The sequence below is a fragment of the Lutzomyia longipalpis genome, chromosome 2 (genome assembly GCF_024334085.1).
Source record: "Lutzomyia longipalpis isolate SR_M1_2022 chromosome 2, ASM2433408v1".
In the NCBI taxonomy this organism is placed as follows: domain Eukaryota; kingdom Metazoa; phylum Arthropoda; class Insecta; order Diptera; family Psychodidae; genus Lutzomyia; species Lutzomyia longipalpis.
The window spans coordinates 23,314,495-23,332,069 of record NC_074708.1 but is presented as its reverse complement, the minus strand read 5'-3'; the positions used below and the strand labels follow the sequence as shown (position 1 = coordinate 23,332,069).

At 34.0% G+C, this 17,575-nt stretch overlaps 1 protein-coding gene across 4 annotated transcripts; it reads right to left on the bottom strand.

Moving 5' to 3' along the window:
* Positions 1-4,603: 4,603 nt before the first annotated feature.
* Positions 4,604-17,272, bottom strand: LOC129789573 (phospholipid-transporting ATPase IF). Of its 4 annotated transcripts, none has more exons than XM_055826458.1 (12): positions 17,040-17,272; positions 12,778-12,985; positions 10,026-10,740; positions 9,455-9,869; positions 9,168-9,387; positions 8,612-9,083; positions 8,314-8,452; positions 7,928-8,252; positions 7,761-7,835; positions 6,195-7,008; positions 5,790-6,116; positions 4,604-5,228 (listed from the first exon to the last, which is right to left on the bottom strand). In XM_055826458.1, the coding sequence occupies exons 1-12, from the start codon at positions 17,040-17,042 to the stop codon at positions 5,006-5,008; spliced, it is 3,936 nt and encodes a 1,311-aa protein (XP_055682433.1). In that variant the 5' UTR covers positions 17,043-17,272; the 3' UTR covers positions 4,604-5,005. The 4 variants fall into 4 exon arrangements, with proteins under 4 accessions (XP_055682433.1, XP_055682432.1, XP_055682431.1 ...); XM_055826457.1 differs by lacking the exon at positions 17,040-17,272 and adding an exon at positions 13,068-16,106; XM_055826456.1 differs by having other exon boundaries at positions 8,612-9,387.
* Positions 17,273-17,575: the final 303 nt, after the last annotated feature.

Genomic DNA, 17,575 nt, shown 5'->3' with positions numbered 1-17,575 from the left:
TCCGTAACAGTCTTGATAATCAATAAATTGTTGGCAATTTAAATATTCAGGATAAGCCTTTTGGCACTGAAGCATCGGATCGTGATGCACTAAAAGTAAGTCCTTTTCTCCATTTTCACACTTTTCCACATTTTCCGACTTTACACTAACACCAAACAATGCTCCCAATTTTTCCTGATCCTTGTGCGATGATTGTGTTTTGTCTAAATCCCATGGCCGGAAAATACGTGAATAAGTTTGCGGGGGTGATAAATCACGAGTTCTCTTCATTGTGAGAATAAATTAAAAAAAAAAACGAGGGATCCTTCGAAGTGCACTCAAGGTATGTCGAAGATCAACTAACATCGTCCCGGCAAAGGACATATATTTTAAAGATGTTGATCCGCTTTCTGGTTTTCTTTTTTTTGTTGAGTTCACATCAATTGTGTACAGTGAGAACTCCTCCCTTCTGCTACACACCCTACACAACACCACTCCGAATGAAGTGTGACACAGAGCCCTCATCCAGCCCTCTAAGAGTGTTTTGTGCGATTGAAACACAATTCCTCCCCTTCTGCAGCATCAACCACAAGGATTCATTCCATCGGCGAATCAGGGACTACACCAACTAAGCATTAGGGCTCTTCTAAATTCACGGGATCTCTCACAAGACAGGAGCGGGGTAGGAAATTTTAATTATACAAACTAAAATTATAATAATATATTCACCCCAAAATGAACCCTCAACTTTCCCCAGAGAGCCGAACACCAAACTCTTCACAAACAAAATGTTTATGGTTGTGGAATGGGAACCAGGAGAACGCATTAGGCGTGGCTTTTGTGCATCCCTCGTGAATCTAGCCCAACACGCCCGCAGCAATCCCTCTGAGTAAATTTTTCGCCATGGAAGTTTTGGTGGTGGTGATATGGGCCAAAAGTTGCAGTCATCGTGTGACTCTAATTTTATCGTTTCACCAAAGAGGGATATAAAATCACAACTACCAAAAAAAGGGGTGCTAAACACCAAACCCTCTTGACTTTGCATTCATTTTTTTCCCTCAAACCCTATTGCAGCATCTAAAAGGGCATGGGGTATAAGTACTGAATTTTCACGGATATCTTGTCCTGTCTTATGTACTATTTTGTATATAGGTAACAACGTGATTTTTTTATGACTGCGTTGTGAATGCACAAATTATTTGCTTAGCAAGAATTCTAAGAAGATCCATTCTCATGTGGTCAAATATGTAATGAGAATAATTAAAATAAAACAGAATAGGAACATTTTTCTCATCTACAAAGGTATGAAAATAATGAGGATAGATAAATTATTAGATTATGGAAACTCGAGATGTTTCATTAAGAATTTGTCAGATATTTTGAAACAAATTTAATTAAAATTAAAGATAAATCACCGACAAATTAATTAAAATTTCGTTAATCTCGAAAAACAATTTTATTCTTGTGGAATTTCCAAAATTATTATTTCATCTATTACCAAAAATTTAAAGTTATCTGAAGCTTTCAACCATGAACTATATACAATCCTGCCATTTTCCCGAAAAAAATCAATTCTGTAATGCGAAAAAAGGTAGGGGAGACCGGGGTTAAAAAAGTCACTTAAGGGTTTAGAAAAAGCTCAAAATATCATATTTCCCCAACAGATAAAGCGAAATGTATAGCTCATTTCTTTATTAGGAAATTTACTGTCCTACAACTCGTTCTCAGATCATTTTGTTCTATCTAGCTAGGAAATATGACATTTTAAGCTTTTTCCAAACCCTTAAGTGACTTTATTAGCCCCGGTCTCCCCTACCTAATTAAAAAATTAAAACTTTTTCAAACGAGAAAAAAAAGTTGTTTGCTATATCTTAGGGAAAAAAATTGAAAAAATCATTAAAGTGTCCAAAATATCAAATGAATTAAGGAATGGTAAAGAAATAAATATTTATAATTTTCTAGCATTACGTTTTAAGAATTTTGTCAGCCACTGATCTCTGAAGAGTTGAACAGCAACAATTATTGTAGGCTAACTTTTCAAAAATGATTCAATGACTCTAAATATTTAAAAATGAATAATTTTAAAATTGAACTATTTTTTTGTCCTTTAATTGAGTAAAACCAAAATTCTTAAAGCATTTAACTGATAATTTCCATTTTTAGAACCGTTCCAGCAATTTTGTAATCGCGGTGTAAATTAAACTTTCAAATAAAATGTTTACATAATGGGCCACAGCTTAGTGTTACATGAGTTACCACAAAATAGTTTCTGTGGTTTGGTTGCTGCATTGATGCCACGGGTAACTTTTAGCGGGTTTACCAGCAGATTTCAATGGCGAACATTATAACAAAAAGTCAATACCCAACAGGCGGTTACGAGGGTTTCGTATACATATATAGGAGATACATAATGATGAAAATAGAACAAGGAGAGGAATAGAAGTAAAGAGAGAAAAACGACGAAAATCTAATTTATTATTTTTGTCACCATACAAAAGGCGAGTCTGAATTGCGTGCAAGGGAGAGAATGGCATCCCCTTGTGTCACATTTCAGTGCTGAAACCAATTTAATATTTGATACCAAGTCCTCGTTCTCTGTTTGTGGTTAAATAGTACTCGACAGGGGCTAAAAGATGAGCAATCAAAAGGAATCTTCCTCTCCTTTCTCGATGCACTTTTTTCGCATCTTTTCAGCTGTGAGGACTGAGGACTCCTCTATATTTCATTTTCACCACAATACTCACTTCTTTTACTTTTGCCCAACATTTTTTTTGCATCAATATAGCACCATGGAGAAAAGTCTCAATTGAGATGTGCTTAGAAATCTTTATTTTTACATCCAATGTCATTCACCATATAAAAGTTTTATGTTTGTGGAGGACTTTTTTTTTCTTTTTTACTTTTACTTTTGGAATTAGCTTCTTATACGAATAGCAATGATTTTTTTTTTAAATTTAGAACTTGCAATCTGCATATGAATCAAAAAGCTCTGTAAGACTTGCAGTCATCTCCATGAGGTCACTTCGTGAGGCTGCATTGAGGATATCAAAGACTTTAGTTGTAATACTTCGTCCAATTTGCATGCATTTCCCAGCTGAAGTAAGAAATCTCGTAAATCCACTGGCAAAGGTCCTCTCAATGGATTCATCACTATCTGTCTCCCTCCGGGTTAACCGGCCAAGTTGAGGAAGTTGGGGTAGTTGGGGGAGCTTCATAAATTCATTCATTGGAGGAGATACAAGTTGAACTTCTTCTCTTGCTTGTACATAATTCAAAGCCAGCACAAAACTTATAAATGCAATTGATAAAAATTTCATTCTTCACGTTTTTTTTTCTTCAAAGTCTTTTACGTCCAATCTCTTGCGAAGCTTCAATTTAAACTAATTTTCCAGACAAAATTTGTAAATCTAAACTCGCGTAATATTTTCACTTAATAGCCGATTTTATCTGTTGCGGTGAGATTTCCATCATTTACCAACATACAAATTGCTTTCATTAATATAGTCCAAATGAGAAATATCTAACATCACAAATGCCTCTGGAAACACCTCCGTGCTCTTTTTTCAGGAAATATATTTAACAGAAAAAATACCTTTTATCGTAACATTCATCCAGAGGCGTGTGTTTTTTATTGTTCACCTCCAAACCTCTGTCACCGTCGTGAATGGAAAAAATTTATAGAAAAGTTGTTGTGTGATACGAATGGAACCTTTCCACGACAATGTACAATAAAAAAATGAATGACCCGAAGTGACCAAAAAAGGAGGAAAAACGTCTTTTATGAATGAAGAAAAAAAGAGCAAAAGTCCTCAAGTTATTTGTGACTACCTTTCTTGGGGGTATCTTTTGGGTATCTTTTACATACCTATGCGTTTTATACAAAAAGAAAATTATTAATTGTCATAAAAAAATTTCAGCATAAGGGCAAAGAGGATAAAAGATGAAGAAAGTGAATGAATTTTTTTTTCTTTTTAATTCCTTCAGACGACACGTGAGGTATTTTATAAAATGTTTTATTATTAAATTTATGGGCGGTTGATCAAATTATAGCTTTTTTATGCATTTTCTTGAATCTCAATTTGCTTTGAAAACTCATCTCAAGATACAAAAATTCACTTAAGGGGTTGATTTTGTAAAAAAAAAATCTCTTCCCTCCTTTTCTTACAATTTTAGACTTTAAGATTTTTGGTATTTTCAGCTTAATTTTTTTAATAATAATTTAATTCCCATAGAGATTTTTCTACGTTAGCAACATCCTGAAATACCTGTTTAACAGAAAAGAAACAAAATCACAGCTACAAAATCTAAAAAAATGTCCCTCAAATTGATATAATACTCGTGTAAATAGCAGAAGATCTCATTGTGGAATTTCTTAGTGCTTCCACACATATTATATTGAATAAATCATTGGGAGGTATTGAGAAATTTGGCACGTCTTCTTTTCGGGCTTTGTATTGCAAAAAAAGATTTTGGGGAAAATATACTTTTAATTTCCAATCGCTCATTTTTACCATCTTCATTTCTCTCTACCGCTTACCTACAGCAGTGATTCTCATCACTCTGTATAAAGATTTCTTCAAAGAAATGAGTAGATGTTGTGACAAACAGTGTCATATTTTCAAGATTGATTGTCCTGAGAAGCTTTTATTCTCGCACTGGGATCAAGCATATATACATACATTCATATATACATATTATTTCTATTTTTCTTCAATACAATATAACATAATACAACTTTTTGGTAACTAAAAAAAAGGATCGTGACGGAAATGATTACGTTCTTGGCATTTCCTTGCAAATACATAAAAATGTTCTTTATCAGTTGCACAACTACATATATACCTACACTGTTTGCAAATTCTTTTAAAAGGTATAAAATCAATTCACTTCACTAGAATTCACACTCATTAAACAAAAAATGAATCACTTTCATATCTTATATTGCTTGAGTTTTAAATTACTATAAAAAAAATCACGTCATGTCTCAATCTCTCATGCAAAGGGACTTTTTTGTCCATAAGCTGGCTCAAAGGCGTGTCATCTCGAAGAAAGTACATCGAGATTTAGTTGTGGGTACTTTCTTTTGTCCCGGAAATATTGATGAGCAGTTTACATTTAGCGCTTGAAGGGCTTTAATTGTGAAATCGGGAATGAGTGCTGCGATAACAACCACAAGGCAAAGGAGCCAGAAGGTGAGTGATGATAAGAGATTTGAGTAAACACTTAGCATATCACCATTGAGGAGGTCCCTAAAAGAGAATTCAAAGACGGTGTTAATAAGCACACAGGAATGGTTCAAAAATTATGGAAATTCTAAGACATTTGAGAGTAATTTTTGAGTTATTTTGAAAACAAAAAATAAAAAAAAAAACATTGGTTCATTAAATTGCCAAAGATTCATTAAAATTTATCATTTTCTCTTAGAAGTAATTTTAATTTTGACCAGTTTGTTCCGCGCAAAGTTTTCTTAATCCAGATTTGCCCTTTGTTCTCTATTTAGTGCGTTTTGGCAATTTTACTTTGTTGATATTGAGGGCATAAAAATTACATAAAAAACTTATATTTGCACAAAAATCAAATAGATTCAGTTAGAAAAATAGCTTTAGAACTTTTTATGCAAAATTTCAAGAATTATAGATGAAAATTGACTGTTCTAGACGATTTTAAACTAATAATTTCTGAAAATTAAAAAAAAAATATATCTGACAAATCTGGGTTAATTATAAAACCACGAAAATTCCACCAGAATTAAAAAAAAACAAAATATTCTAAAGGTAGAATTAATTAAAAATCATAAAATGTATACTTACAAATTAAAGAGATTGTAGATGAATGTCGTAAGGACGAAGCCAACGATGGAAAGCCAAATGGAGAAGATAAACCAATATGATTGGTATGATGAGCTGAGCCACAATTTCAAGTTTACCAATATCACCACGTTGTGTATCATGAACGTTCCGTAGCAGTAGAAATTCACTGTTTGTGGGGTGGTGAGGATGGCAGGATTATTGTTCCACATAAGAAAGCCAGACACGTATATGACGGAAGAATGATAAACGGCCAGAAGCATCCATCCGCAAAAGTAATTCCACTGTAGCCTCTTGTTTCGTATATTTTTCTTATAAAGCGGTGGTTCACTGAAAAATGCAACGATTAAGGATTTTTTTGGGATTCCATAATGCATGGATATAGGGCTTAAGAAGAAAAACCCTTACCTCATAAGTTTGTCCATAGGATATACTTTTTCGGTGAGTGAAATAACAAGGATGGGAAGGGCAGTGTAGACAACATTGTAGAGAGTAAGAAAAAGAGCATCGTAAACTGTTTGGGAGGAGAACATACTGTTGATTTGGAAGTACAGCTGGATCGTCATAAAGACAAGGTTCTTGTAGAAGAAGTAGAGAACAAGGAGGGATAGACGCTGCGAGAAGTAGTGCCCGTGAACGAGGAGCATTCGTTTCACCATTGCAAAATTGGCAAAAGCATAGTCGGCACAACGTGCAGCTTGACGTCCTTCTTTCCCCACAATCCCCAGACCCACGTGTGCTTCCTGTATCATGGAGACATCATTAGCACCATCCCCTATTGATGCTGTAATTGGATGCCCAGCAACAGTCTTCATGAGATGCACCACTTCGCATTTCTGCAGTGGACTCAATCTGCAACAGAGCACAGCTCGACAACGCACCGATAAATCCCTGAAGCGTTCGGGGAATTTGGAGAGAGCAAATGCCAAACTACCACCATCAATGAGTAGCGCAAAATTCTCATCCTTATGCAAATTCAGTTCATTCTCGAATACATTGAGTTGTTCCTCGAGATTTTCTGCACTCTGGCACTCCACAATAAAATGCTTAAGCGCATCATCCGGAATATGGCCACACGAAAGAGCAATATTCAAGGCAGTCTCCACTTTATCTCCCGTCAACACCCACACCTTTATCCCAGCATATCGCAATGCTTCGAGCGTGTCTCTAACGTTATCCTGTAGAGCATCCTCCACGGCAGTCGCACCGAGTAATTCTAAATCTGCAAGAATAAAATGTTATGATTCCATTTAATTTTCTTTCTCAAACGACGAAAAGAAATAAATTGGAAAAAAATGAATAAATTCAATGTATGAGGAAGAAAAGATGAGCATCTTTTGAATTTAATCATATATGATGTGAAAGGGAAATATTTGATTTATGTAATTGTTTGTACATAATACATTGAATATTTATTTACAGAAGCAACAAATTGGCAGACTAATATTGTGTGGGGTTGTAATTTTGTAGCTCTTACAAAATATTCGTGGAGAGCATAAGAATCATTTCAAGAAAGATTAATTTTATTTTAATGAGTTCAATTGTATTTTTCAAGTTAGAAAATGAAATTAGATCAATGAAAACGATCTGAGTGAGACATTTTGTCAATTTCTATGGGTCATTTGGACACGAAAGTATTAAAAAAATGCTTTTCAAAATAATTTTTCTTTTTTTTTACACCAGGATTGGAGGAAAGTACAAGGGTTTGGAAAATCCATCGAAATCCTATTTTTCCATTAAGATATCATAAAATGGTCTAAGACAAAGTTGTAGCGTGGAAAATTTTCTATCAAGAAGTTTTCATTGTAAGTGCTAAAATATTTTACAAAAGACAGAAAAATCGTTCTTATATTTTTTTTTCTTTTTGCCCCAAATTCCATAGCATTGTAGGATTTTCACAATTTAGCTCATATTTTCTTTAAATAACATAGAGTTTAAAAAATAATATGAATTAAAATAAAAAATAATGCATACTTCTTTCTATTTTTTGTTGGCAACTTTCCACCAGTGCTTTGCGGTCTGTTAGCGAATTATTAGCCTGAGTTATTTCTAAAAAACAAAAAAGACATTTTTTTAGCATTCATCCGCAAGGGAATGATGAAATTGTATAAATATTGATTTAAACGCAGAGGTATACATACCGTTTGAAAATTCAATATATTCGCTATTCGTGATTTTTCTCCTTGCAACAGTTAGCGTACGAAGACCCAATTTGGCGAAATCATTAATGTGATTCTGGGTCTCGGTAATCAATTGCCGTGGGGTCTTATCACAGAGTGGCAAAACATGACTCTCAGCTCCCTTTGTATACAACCAAATTTGCCCCTTTTGATCACGCACAATCACACTCATCCTCTTTCTGTCTGATGTGAATTCCAGCACATGGAGCCTCGTGAATTTCATTATAGTTGAATTATCGGCTTTGAAAATTTTCTTCACTGAATCCAATGTATCAACGTTGCGGGCCTATAAAGGATTTTTTTTAAATTAATTTTTCTTTAATAATTTGAAATTTTTTATTGATTACCTTTCCACCACGAAAAACTGATTTCTTTATTTTAACCGTGACAACATCATCATCATCGCCCGTGTATACAAATCCCACTTTGGCACATGCTTCCACAAGAGCCTTCTCATCTGGGCTGGATGCTTGATAATCCAATTCTCTGGTGGAATGATATAAAAGAGGGAAATTAAATTAATTTCTCAGCATTACATCTTCCTCATAGGGTTGAGAAATAATTAATTTGTGATTAAATGATAAATGAGAGTAATGAAAAAGGAAGAATCGTTTAGAAGGAGCTCATATAGCAATTATAACTTACTCAATAACCGATTGGATAACTCCTCTCCGATACATTGACTCATTTCTTTCAATTTTTGCAGCTTCTGTGTGCTGAGGTGCCGCATAGGATTCTCTCGAATTCATCTGCGACACAATACTTCGTATACTCGATTGTCGTGATACCCGCGATGGGGTCCTCGCAACATTCGCGGATGCACTAGCTTTATTAGGTGGTACATTGTAGGATTGTGTACGACGGTGTGTCTTCTGATGCACATCGGCATCCGTTGAGATGGTCCTTTTGAGGTCTACATGTGAATTTGGTCGACTAAGCGGCTGGGGTGAGAATGTAAATTCATGCATATGGTTGAAACTGGCATTATCCATGCCAACAGCGCTGTAGGGACGTGGTTTACCCTCAAGGATGAGGGCTGCCATTTTGGGAAGATGCTCACTTGATGGACGTGTGGGAAGGATTTGGAGATGTGTGTGATGAAGGGATTTATTGAGGCCTAGAAAATGTTGGTCCTTGTCAGTGTTTTGCCTATTTAAGAGTGGATTCATGTCACTATTAACGTGTCCATTAACACTCTCACCATTTACACCGTTCATCTCGAGAATTGGTGACTCTTCGCGTTCCTCACTGATATCCGTGAAATTGTCACCAAATGTAAAAGCAGTTGTATTGATATTATCAGTCTCATCGCTCTGCACTAATGAATTATCGTGCAATGCCTCTGCATCGGCGTCTTCGGAGCCAGCCACTTGAACGGTGTGGCAAACAGATAGAGCTTGAAAGAAGTTAAAAACATCATCCTAAAAGGGGCAAAAAATCATTATATCTCTATGCGAAATGTATAAAACAAATTTACAGAAAACTTGCCTTAAATTCTGGAAGTTTTAGTAATAAATGTTTTCCTTCCTCCAGCAAGCCAGTTCTTTTCTGCGTGAATTTTCTCCCATTAATTGAACACTGCTGGAAAATCATTTCATTCTTCGTCAGCGTCCCAGTTTTGTCCGAGAAGAGAATCTCAACTTGTCCTAATTCCTCATTCAAATCTGAGGTATTGACAATACATGGTTGATTCGTTGGTGCGTCGTACAATTCATGATCCCATTCCATGTAGAATGAGCCGAGGAACTTATGAATTTCAATCGTAACGTACAAGGAGATCGGGATAAGGTAATTAAAGATAATAAGGAACGAAAAGTAATCTTGTAGAAACTGTGACACTTGATAGTTTGAAACTGGTTCACCGAGATAGATATTGTGTTCCTGGCGATACATATCGTGAAATCTAAAAAATAGGTACCAGAAGACACAAATTGTCAGAATATTTTATCTTTAACATGTCCAATTATTCTATTTTCAGATAAATTAATGAAGCCAAATTAAGGAAAATGAATGAAAAAAAAAAACTAAAAGTAAAATCAAAAAAATATATATAGCAAACCTTTTTAGAAAATAAGAGATGGTAACAATGGAAATGAGCAAAATAAGGAAGAATATCAGGAACTTATTGATGAATATTTCACTTGAACTCATTTTGTACTTTGTTACTTTACTGTTTAGGGCCAATTTGGTCATTTGACCCGTGTACACCGCACACCCAACTACCCATTCGGTATTCTTCACTCGAGATCCTCGTAGAAGGAGATTTTCCGCCATGAGAGGTAAGAAATTGTTATTAACCACATCCAAATCCGGAACTGCAGACATTCTATTCCCTATCGTCTCAGACAACTCAATCCGTCCGTTGAATGAGTACAAATCCGTTACAGGATATTCACACTCAATGATCCCAAGTGTGTGCAAACGATCGACATCGAGAGATGGTAGCCCCCGTGGAACCGTGAGAGTCTTAAGATTTGATTCTCCATCAAGATTAGCCGTTGTAATGAAGCACTTGTTATGCGGATCGGATGACTTGAGAAGGACCAAATCACAGGGAACATCGCAATCTCGCACCACCTTTACGAGATCACCCGGAACGATGTTGTGGCATTTAATGTCCATTTCAACGCCATTCCGAATCACAGTTACAAGTGAGTAGTTCACCATATTATCTGCTCGATGTCGGAGGTAGTCTTCATACCCCTGCTTCATTGCTGTTACGGAAATGACAAAAACAAGGGGTAGCAGTGATGTGAGCGGTGTTACAGGACTGTCTGAAAGATAAAAATTCTATATTAGATGGAAATCCTAATTCTATTTTTTTGTGTTGTATTAATAAAATAGCATAAAAAATTTGAAATGAATGAAATGATTTTTAATGAAAATTCTAAAGAAAATGCTTCTAAAATCGTTTGAAAAACTGTAAAATTTTAATTAAATTTTATTTTATTTTAAATTACTAAATAAAATTAAATAAGGAAATACCAAAGAAAATTATGAAATATTGCAAAAAGTTTTGTACTGAAACTTTTTGTAGGTACTGTATCTCAAACAGAATTTGAACAATATTTTTCATGAATTGTAAAAAAAAAACAAAATCTATCAAATACCTACCTATATATTTTTATGATATACATATTTAAGAAAGAAACTTCTACAGCACAGTGAGTGCTAATTAATATTTACAACATGAGAGTACAGACACAGTATTGATCAATTTATCGCAATACATTACTAAATTTCACGAGTGACGCTGATGTAAGTGTTGACATTGAACCTCAAAAGCGCAACCAATTGGTATTATATACCCATATAAGAAAGAATTTTAGAGAATAATAAATGATAAATTCCAATTAGAAACACTTCTGGCGATTTAAAGTTTCAGAGCACTTTAATTGGACACAACGACATTATTTTTCTCCGTGTATCTCTCTCAAATAATAATGCAAATTATGCTTGAACTGGCACGGATATTTTATGGCTAAATGGGCAATCTTTTTAAGCAATTTCGCGAATCGATCTCATACATTTCTTCTACATACATACGTATTATATTCAGTTCAATACAAATGAAGTGGTCCAAAAGATGATTGCCAATTTATGGTGGTGATAACTATTGACCCAACGACCCTTTTGAGCAATACCATTCACCACGCGCAATAGTGCTCAAATTTCAATTGATCTTAAATACATGTGTTTTACATAAAGGTACATAAAGACAATATTGATTCTTTGATTTACAATGATTACTCTAAACGTTTTAAATTATTAAAAGTGATTTTTTTTTTCAATATAAGTAAACATAATTAAATAAAAAAAGATTTTTTTTTCACTTGTTTTTTAAATTAATTTTCAACCAATTAAAGAGATTTGTGGAAAAAATAACGGAGGCTCAAGTCTAGATTATCAATTTTACAGTACCCAGAAAAAAATAGAGCCACTTAAATTATTTTGAAGGTACCCTTGAATTTATTCGTGAATATCTCAGACTGTGAATGGCCGTTTTTAAAAATTTGGCATAGATTCTGAAAATTACATTCATCTCCTTTCCAATGATAGTTAAATGTTGGAGATCGCATAATCTAAATCGGATTTTAATAAATTAAATTACTTTTTTTTATCATTACTTATTACGAAAATATGAAAAGTAGACGATCCTCTTTTTGAAGGAATGAGACACAGAAAATACCTTAATTTCTATTTTTCGTATTTATTCTACTAAAAGACGTTTCGATGGCTTAAATTTTCTTATTCCTCGGGTCTACAAAGGAATTTACAAAATACTCTAGAACTAGAAACTCAAAATAAATCAGAGAAAATTCTTTCAAAAAAATAAGACGGAAAAAATCGTTAAAAATCAAATATAAATCCTTTCTTATACTTCAAAAAACAACCTTACATAATTTACAAAAAAAATATATAAAACATGTCTAAAGTAATTATATCAGACTTTATTGTAAAAGCCAATAAAACCACACTATCTTAGATCTTTCATATCTAGAAAATTTATTTTTGACCATTTGTCTAGCATTGATAAAATATTTGGTAATATTTTTATTACAAAGCAAAATACGTTATGGAGGTAATAAAATTATCAAAAAGAGGGTGGTGTTTGCCGTGGAAAATTATGGAATGATAAAATACAACGAGGTGTTACACAATCGTGATATTTGCTATGTGAATCATAATAATTTTTTATCTATTCGGCCTATTTTTCATCGTACATTCATAGATAAGATAAAAGTTGGTATAGAATGGTAAAATTCTGTGCGAGTTATGTTGGAGTATGGATGTTAATACATATAACTTACCAATTATAACAGCTATTGTGGTCATGACGAGGAAGTAAAAATTGGCAATTCGGCGGAATTGTTCAAGTAAATTCTGCGGTAGGAAGGTTATAAGGGTGTACTTGGTGGACTTGATGCGATTTCGGTGTTTCCTGAAGGCTTTCTTGTCATTCGGATCACCACCGATGTGTATTGTAAGGGAGTCTCCATGCACAGCGACGCGATTTCCCTGTTGTGAAAAAAAATCAACATATGATAAATACATAACGAGAGAGAAGCAGAAAGTAGCTAATTGGTAGACGTGTGGAGACCTTCTTCCAGAACCAAGGTCTCGTATAGACAGTTCCAACTGAAAGTGACATAATTCATCAGATGTACTTTTGCCACCACCACCACATGCACTACAGGAGAGATGCCTCCTTCCTCCTTTTCCTCTAACTTAGTGCCTCCACAGCACTTTCATTGACACTTTGGGATCGCTTTTTCTTCTCAGCAGAATATCAACCCTTCTCACTACACCTGGTTGTACCTGGTGGAATACGCGAATAATCACCAGTCCATACGCAATGGCTTTTCATCTCTTTCCAACAGAGCGTAAGGAAAATAAATAGTCAATTCACTTTGTAAGAATAAGTTGGGCAAACACAATTACTGCACAATAGACTCCATGTTTTCAGCATGGTTGTGGAGCACAATACTCAAAAGTTGGTAATTTCCGCGCACTCACAAAAAAATCTTCATACAGGTGCTCAATATTTGATTAAATTGTTAAGTTTGACCATAATGCCCACGCGAAAGACACCCCACAGCCCCATTCATTGACTCTTGAAGTTCAACGAAAAAAAAAGAACTACTTATGTGTAGGTATATGAACTCCTGAAAATTATGCTCTCACAAATGCGGTGTTGTACAGCACAGCGGTGCACCTGTTGCGCGATCTCCACCCCAAAATGAACTGAGTTGTGGATAAAAAACGTTGCCAAAGTGTTATCAGTGACGACCACCTAATCTCTGGTTTCTCCCCGGTGTTCTCTCTTTCGCAGAACCACATTCAATCATTCATGAAATCACAAATATGTAAGTATATAAATGCAATACATTCTCACCCACTTGCCCACATACTTTCAAGACATTTTAACTCTCCGTGATTTAAAAGTGATTTGATAAATTGATTGCAAAAGAAGACATATCAGATATCAAAGAATCCATTTCCTCATGAAAAAGATTTTTTGCGTTGAATAACATTGTGACCTTCAAGATAATTTTCTCCAAAATGTTCTTCAGTCGGCTTTTAAGTACCCATTCATGAAAATTCTCAGTCAATTCTTTCATGCAAACTCCACGCAATTCTCAGTGAAAAACAATAAAAAAAGAACATTGTCGTCCATTCATTGTGTAACAACACTATAATTGGTATTCCATAATATGGGCAATATACCTTGGTATTGAAGTCATTTGAAAGAGAATTTGTGGTTCGTTCTGATTTGGGCGAAACTTACTTTAAGTACCTATGTTTTAGGTTTCCCAAACGCAAAAAATTATAGACTTTATTATTCTGATTATTTACTGGAATAAGGGAGAGAGGGCGTAACCTCTTTTAATCCTTTAAATATCACGAAATATCTAAGACAGCAAATGTTCTAGAAATATTTTTTTGAACTCAAACAAGATATTTTTCACAAAAATCCAGATTTTGACATTTTTTGTTTTTCTTCACTGATCCTGAAAGTTTGTGAGTCCTTAGAAATGCAAAATATTTAGGAATTATCAAAGCATAGGAGGTAACTCCTTACTAATTTCAGCTTAAGAATTTTAACAAAAGCTTTAAATGTTCTTAAACTAGGCTTTAGTTTTTTTTTTCTAGAATTAAGTTCTGAAAGTTAGGCCTAAGTTTTTTAAGTTAGGCTCAAGTCTTTCAAACAAGGCATGATTTTCCTTTGTTTAGGCTTTAAAATCTTAGATATAAAATCGGGATGAATGTTTTTTTTTTATTTGCGACTCAATAAAAGCTTAATAAGGTGGCACAAAAACTTTCTATCAATTTTTTTAGGGATTAACTCTTTCACATTTGAACCATAGTACTGGATGATTAAATAACAAAACATATATGATTGGAAATAAATTATCCATATAAGAATAATCTGTTCGATATTATCTTGTTTGATTAATCGAGAGAAGTTATAGAAATTATGCAAAAAATGACCCATTAATCCGAAAATTTATTTGGTATTCTTGACCGACTTATAACGATTCTAAGTTATTTGCGAAATTTTTTCAGTGGCGTTTTACGTTCTACTTGACCAATTTTTCTCAAATTGAGCTTAAATAAAAGATCACATTTACAAAGCGCTCAATCCTTCTCCACCATTCATACATACATACATAGCTACTAATAAAAAGTATATAACGTCTGTTACAATAAAACAAAATATCTTTTATTTCTTTCTTAATTGCGGACATAATAAAAAAATATTGAGATTAATAATAAAAAGGAGTGAAGGAGTAACTTACAGTGAGATATTTCCATAAAAACATAAACGTTGTCACAATTGTGAAATGTTTCATTTGACTACTATCTTGAGATATTGTAAACTATCTTCTTCTCTACTCTGGAGAATGTTTATATTCACTGGGTCAATTGAGTTCATGCACAACCTCGAACTATATTGGTAGATTTTGGGCTTTGCACAAAAATTAAGACGCACAAAATTCTGGAGCAGCTGGATTGAGAAATTGCGAAGTATTATTGGTAAATCTGCTTCTTCGGCACTCCATGGTATGCTTTGGGGTGGTAAAGAAGGTTGGGAGGCAATTCCTCCCGGAAGTGCGACACTACTGAACTTCATACAAAAGATCACTGAGGGACGTAACGACAAGTGTTGTAGTTGAGTGTTATGCGACTGTTAAAGAGATCCATAACAATGAGCCTCTTGTTTTTTTTTATTCGTTTATACAACTAATCACTAATTATTGCCGTCCTTGGGACACCACCAGCATGGCACAATATATTCAATATGTTGTTTCACTTTGTCCACATTGGAGCACTTGCAAAATCTCTTAAATATGCGCGTCTGTGTTGTTAAACGGCAGGCGATCTTCTGAAGATCGACGTCTCAAGCAACCATAGCGCAATACTGTCGCCAAAATACGAAATATAACTTCGAGAGGGAAGTGCTAATTCGTCTTTTAATTGTCAAGCTATAATTTAGCGTGAAGTTAAGAAAAAAAAACCTCTTTTTTGCCAAACTGAATAACCCATTCGCACCAATTTAAGGTCTATACACACGAATACTTGAGAAAATTTTTCAGCAGATTTTCACACAATCCCCGCAACTTCTTTTCGTTAGAACGTTAGAAAATTTTCGCATTATTAAACGTTACGCACCAGTGGAAATTCAAACACGTGCTGCACCTGGGCGAAGCATATACCTCAACCTGAGGAGGTGGAATTGATAAGATATTGATAATGAAAAGGCATGGCAGGTAAACCCGACCCCAAGCCCTCGACAATAAACTTCTCAATGTTCAGACGAAAAAAAAATTCTTGCGTCTGTTCCACCAAAAACTCAAGTGTCGCGATAATATATTTCTGTGAAACTTGCGCGATTTGCTTTATCTATTTGTAGATAGAAAAAAAATGTTTAAAATTATACAACACTCATCGATTTTAAACCAAATCTTCCTTGATTGATTGGTAATGGTTAATAGGAGAATTTTTCATAATAATTATTTACATAATTAATTAATTATTTATACATAATACGGACTCAATTAGAATATTTACTGTTAAATTATAATTGAATTGGACATCTTTTTTTACCCAACCTTATCTTAAATTAATCTTATATAACGCAAAAATATACATTTTAATGTTTTTTTTTTATTAGGAAAAACCCATAAATTCTTTACAATTATTCTCAAATAATACTACTTTACAACAAAGTTTTAACCTATAGCTGTCTTGTATAACGAAATCATCGTTTTTTGAATCACCATTGTACATTAAGAGCAAAATATACCGATTTTGGACGTTTTCTTCCTACAAAATGTACAATAGTGATTCAAAAGGTATAATATTTTTTTTAATATAAAAAGTTATTATTTTGAGTTAGTACATCCAACTGCTGGCTTTATGACGCTTAAAAAGTTTATGAATAAACTTATTCGCAAAAAAAGATCACAAAATATGACAAACTCATAAAGTCTCGCATTGTTTGAACCCAAAGACTTTTTTCTTCATAATGTATTTTCTAAAATATAAGAAGGTTCAAGCAGATAATTACCATTTTTCTTCAATTTGATTGCGATGAACGTTGTGGAGTAATTGAATTAAATAATCCTGCAAATTGACGGGCAAAACAGCAACAATCGCGAGCACTAAAACATTTCACAAGCAATTTTCACCTCAATTTACCTACAAAACAACTTGTCTCAACATCAGGAAGTTATTAATGGAAAATTAGGGTTGAAATTGTCTCTTCCATCGTCCACATACACAGCCCCGCAAATTAAGACTGATGATTGTGGCATTTCCACATAACTTATCGGGTATCAATATTTATTATCAGCGAAACCCTTATCAACATTGATAAATCATGATTATAAAGTTCGCCAAGGTGCGTAATATTTGCAATTACAGGTATACTAAAAGTTGACTCACCTGATCCTCCAAATATTCAAGCCACTTCCTCTTCTTAAACTACATATTTTGAGCCATGTGGTGATTCTTCAGGGCATTGACAACGTTTGCCGTAGAAGATTGACCGAGGTTTTCTTCTTATTTTTTTACCCTATTTAAAGAAATCAGTAATAGTTTTAA

What these genes read in the sequence shown, in the direction of transcription:
- LOC129789573 (XM_055826454.1), bottom strand. Translation starts at nt 13,118, where the DNA reads ATGTCACTTTCAGTTGGAACTGTCTATACGAGACCTTGGTTCTGGAAG. An exon ending in ATATATTGAATTTTCAAACG is followed by an intron (nt 7,836 to 7,927) that starts GTATGTATACCT and finishes TTTGTTTTTTAG; the next exon opens with AAATAACTCAGGCTAATAAT. An exon ending in CCTATGGACAAACTTATGAG is followed by an intron (nt 6,117 to 6,194) that starts GTAAGGGTTTTT and finishes TGCATTTTTCAG; the next exon opens with TGAACCACCGCTTTATAAGA.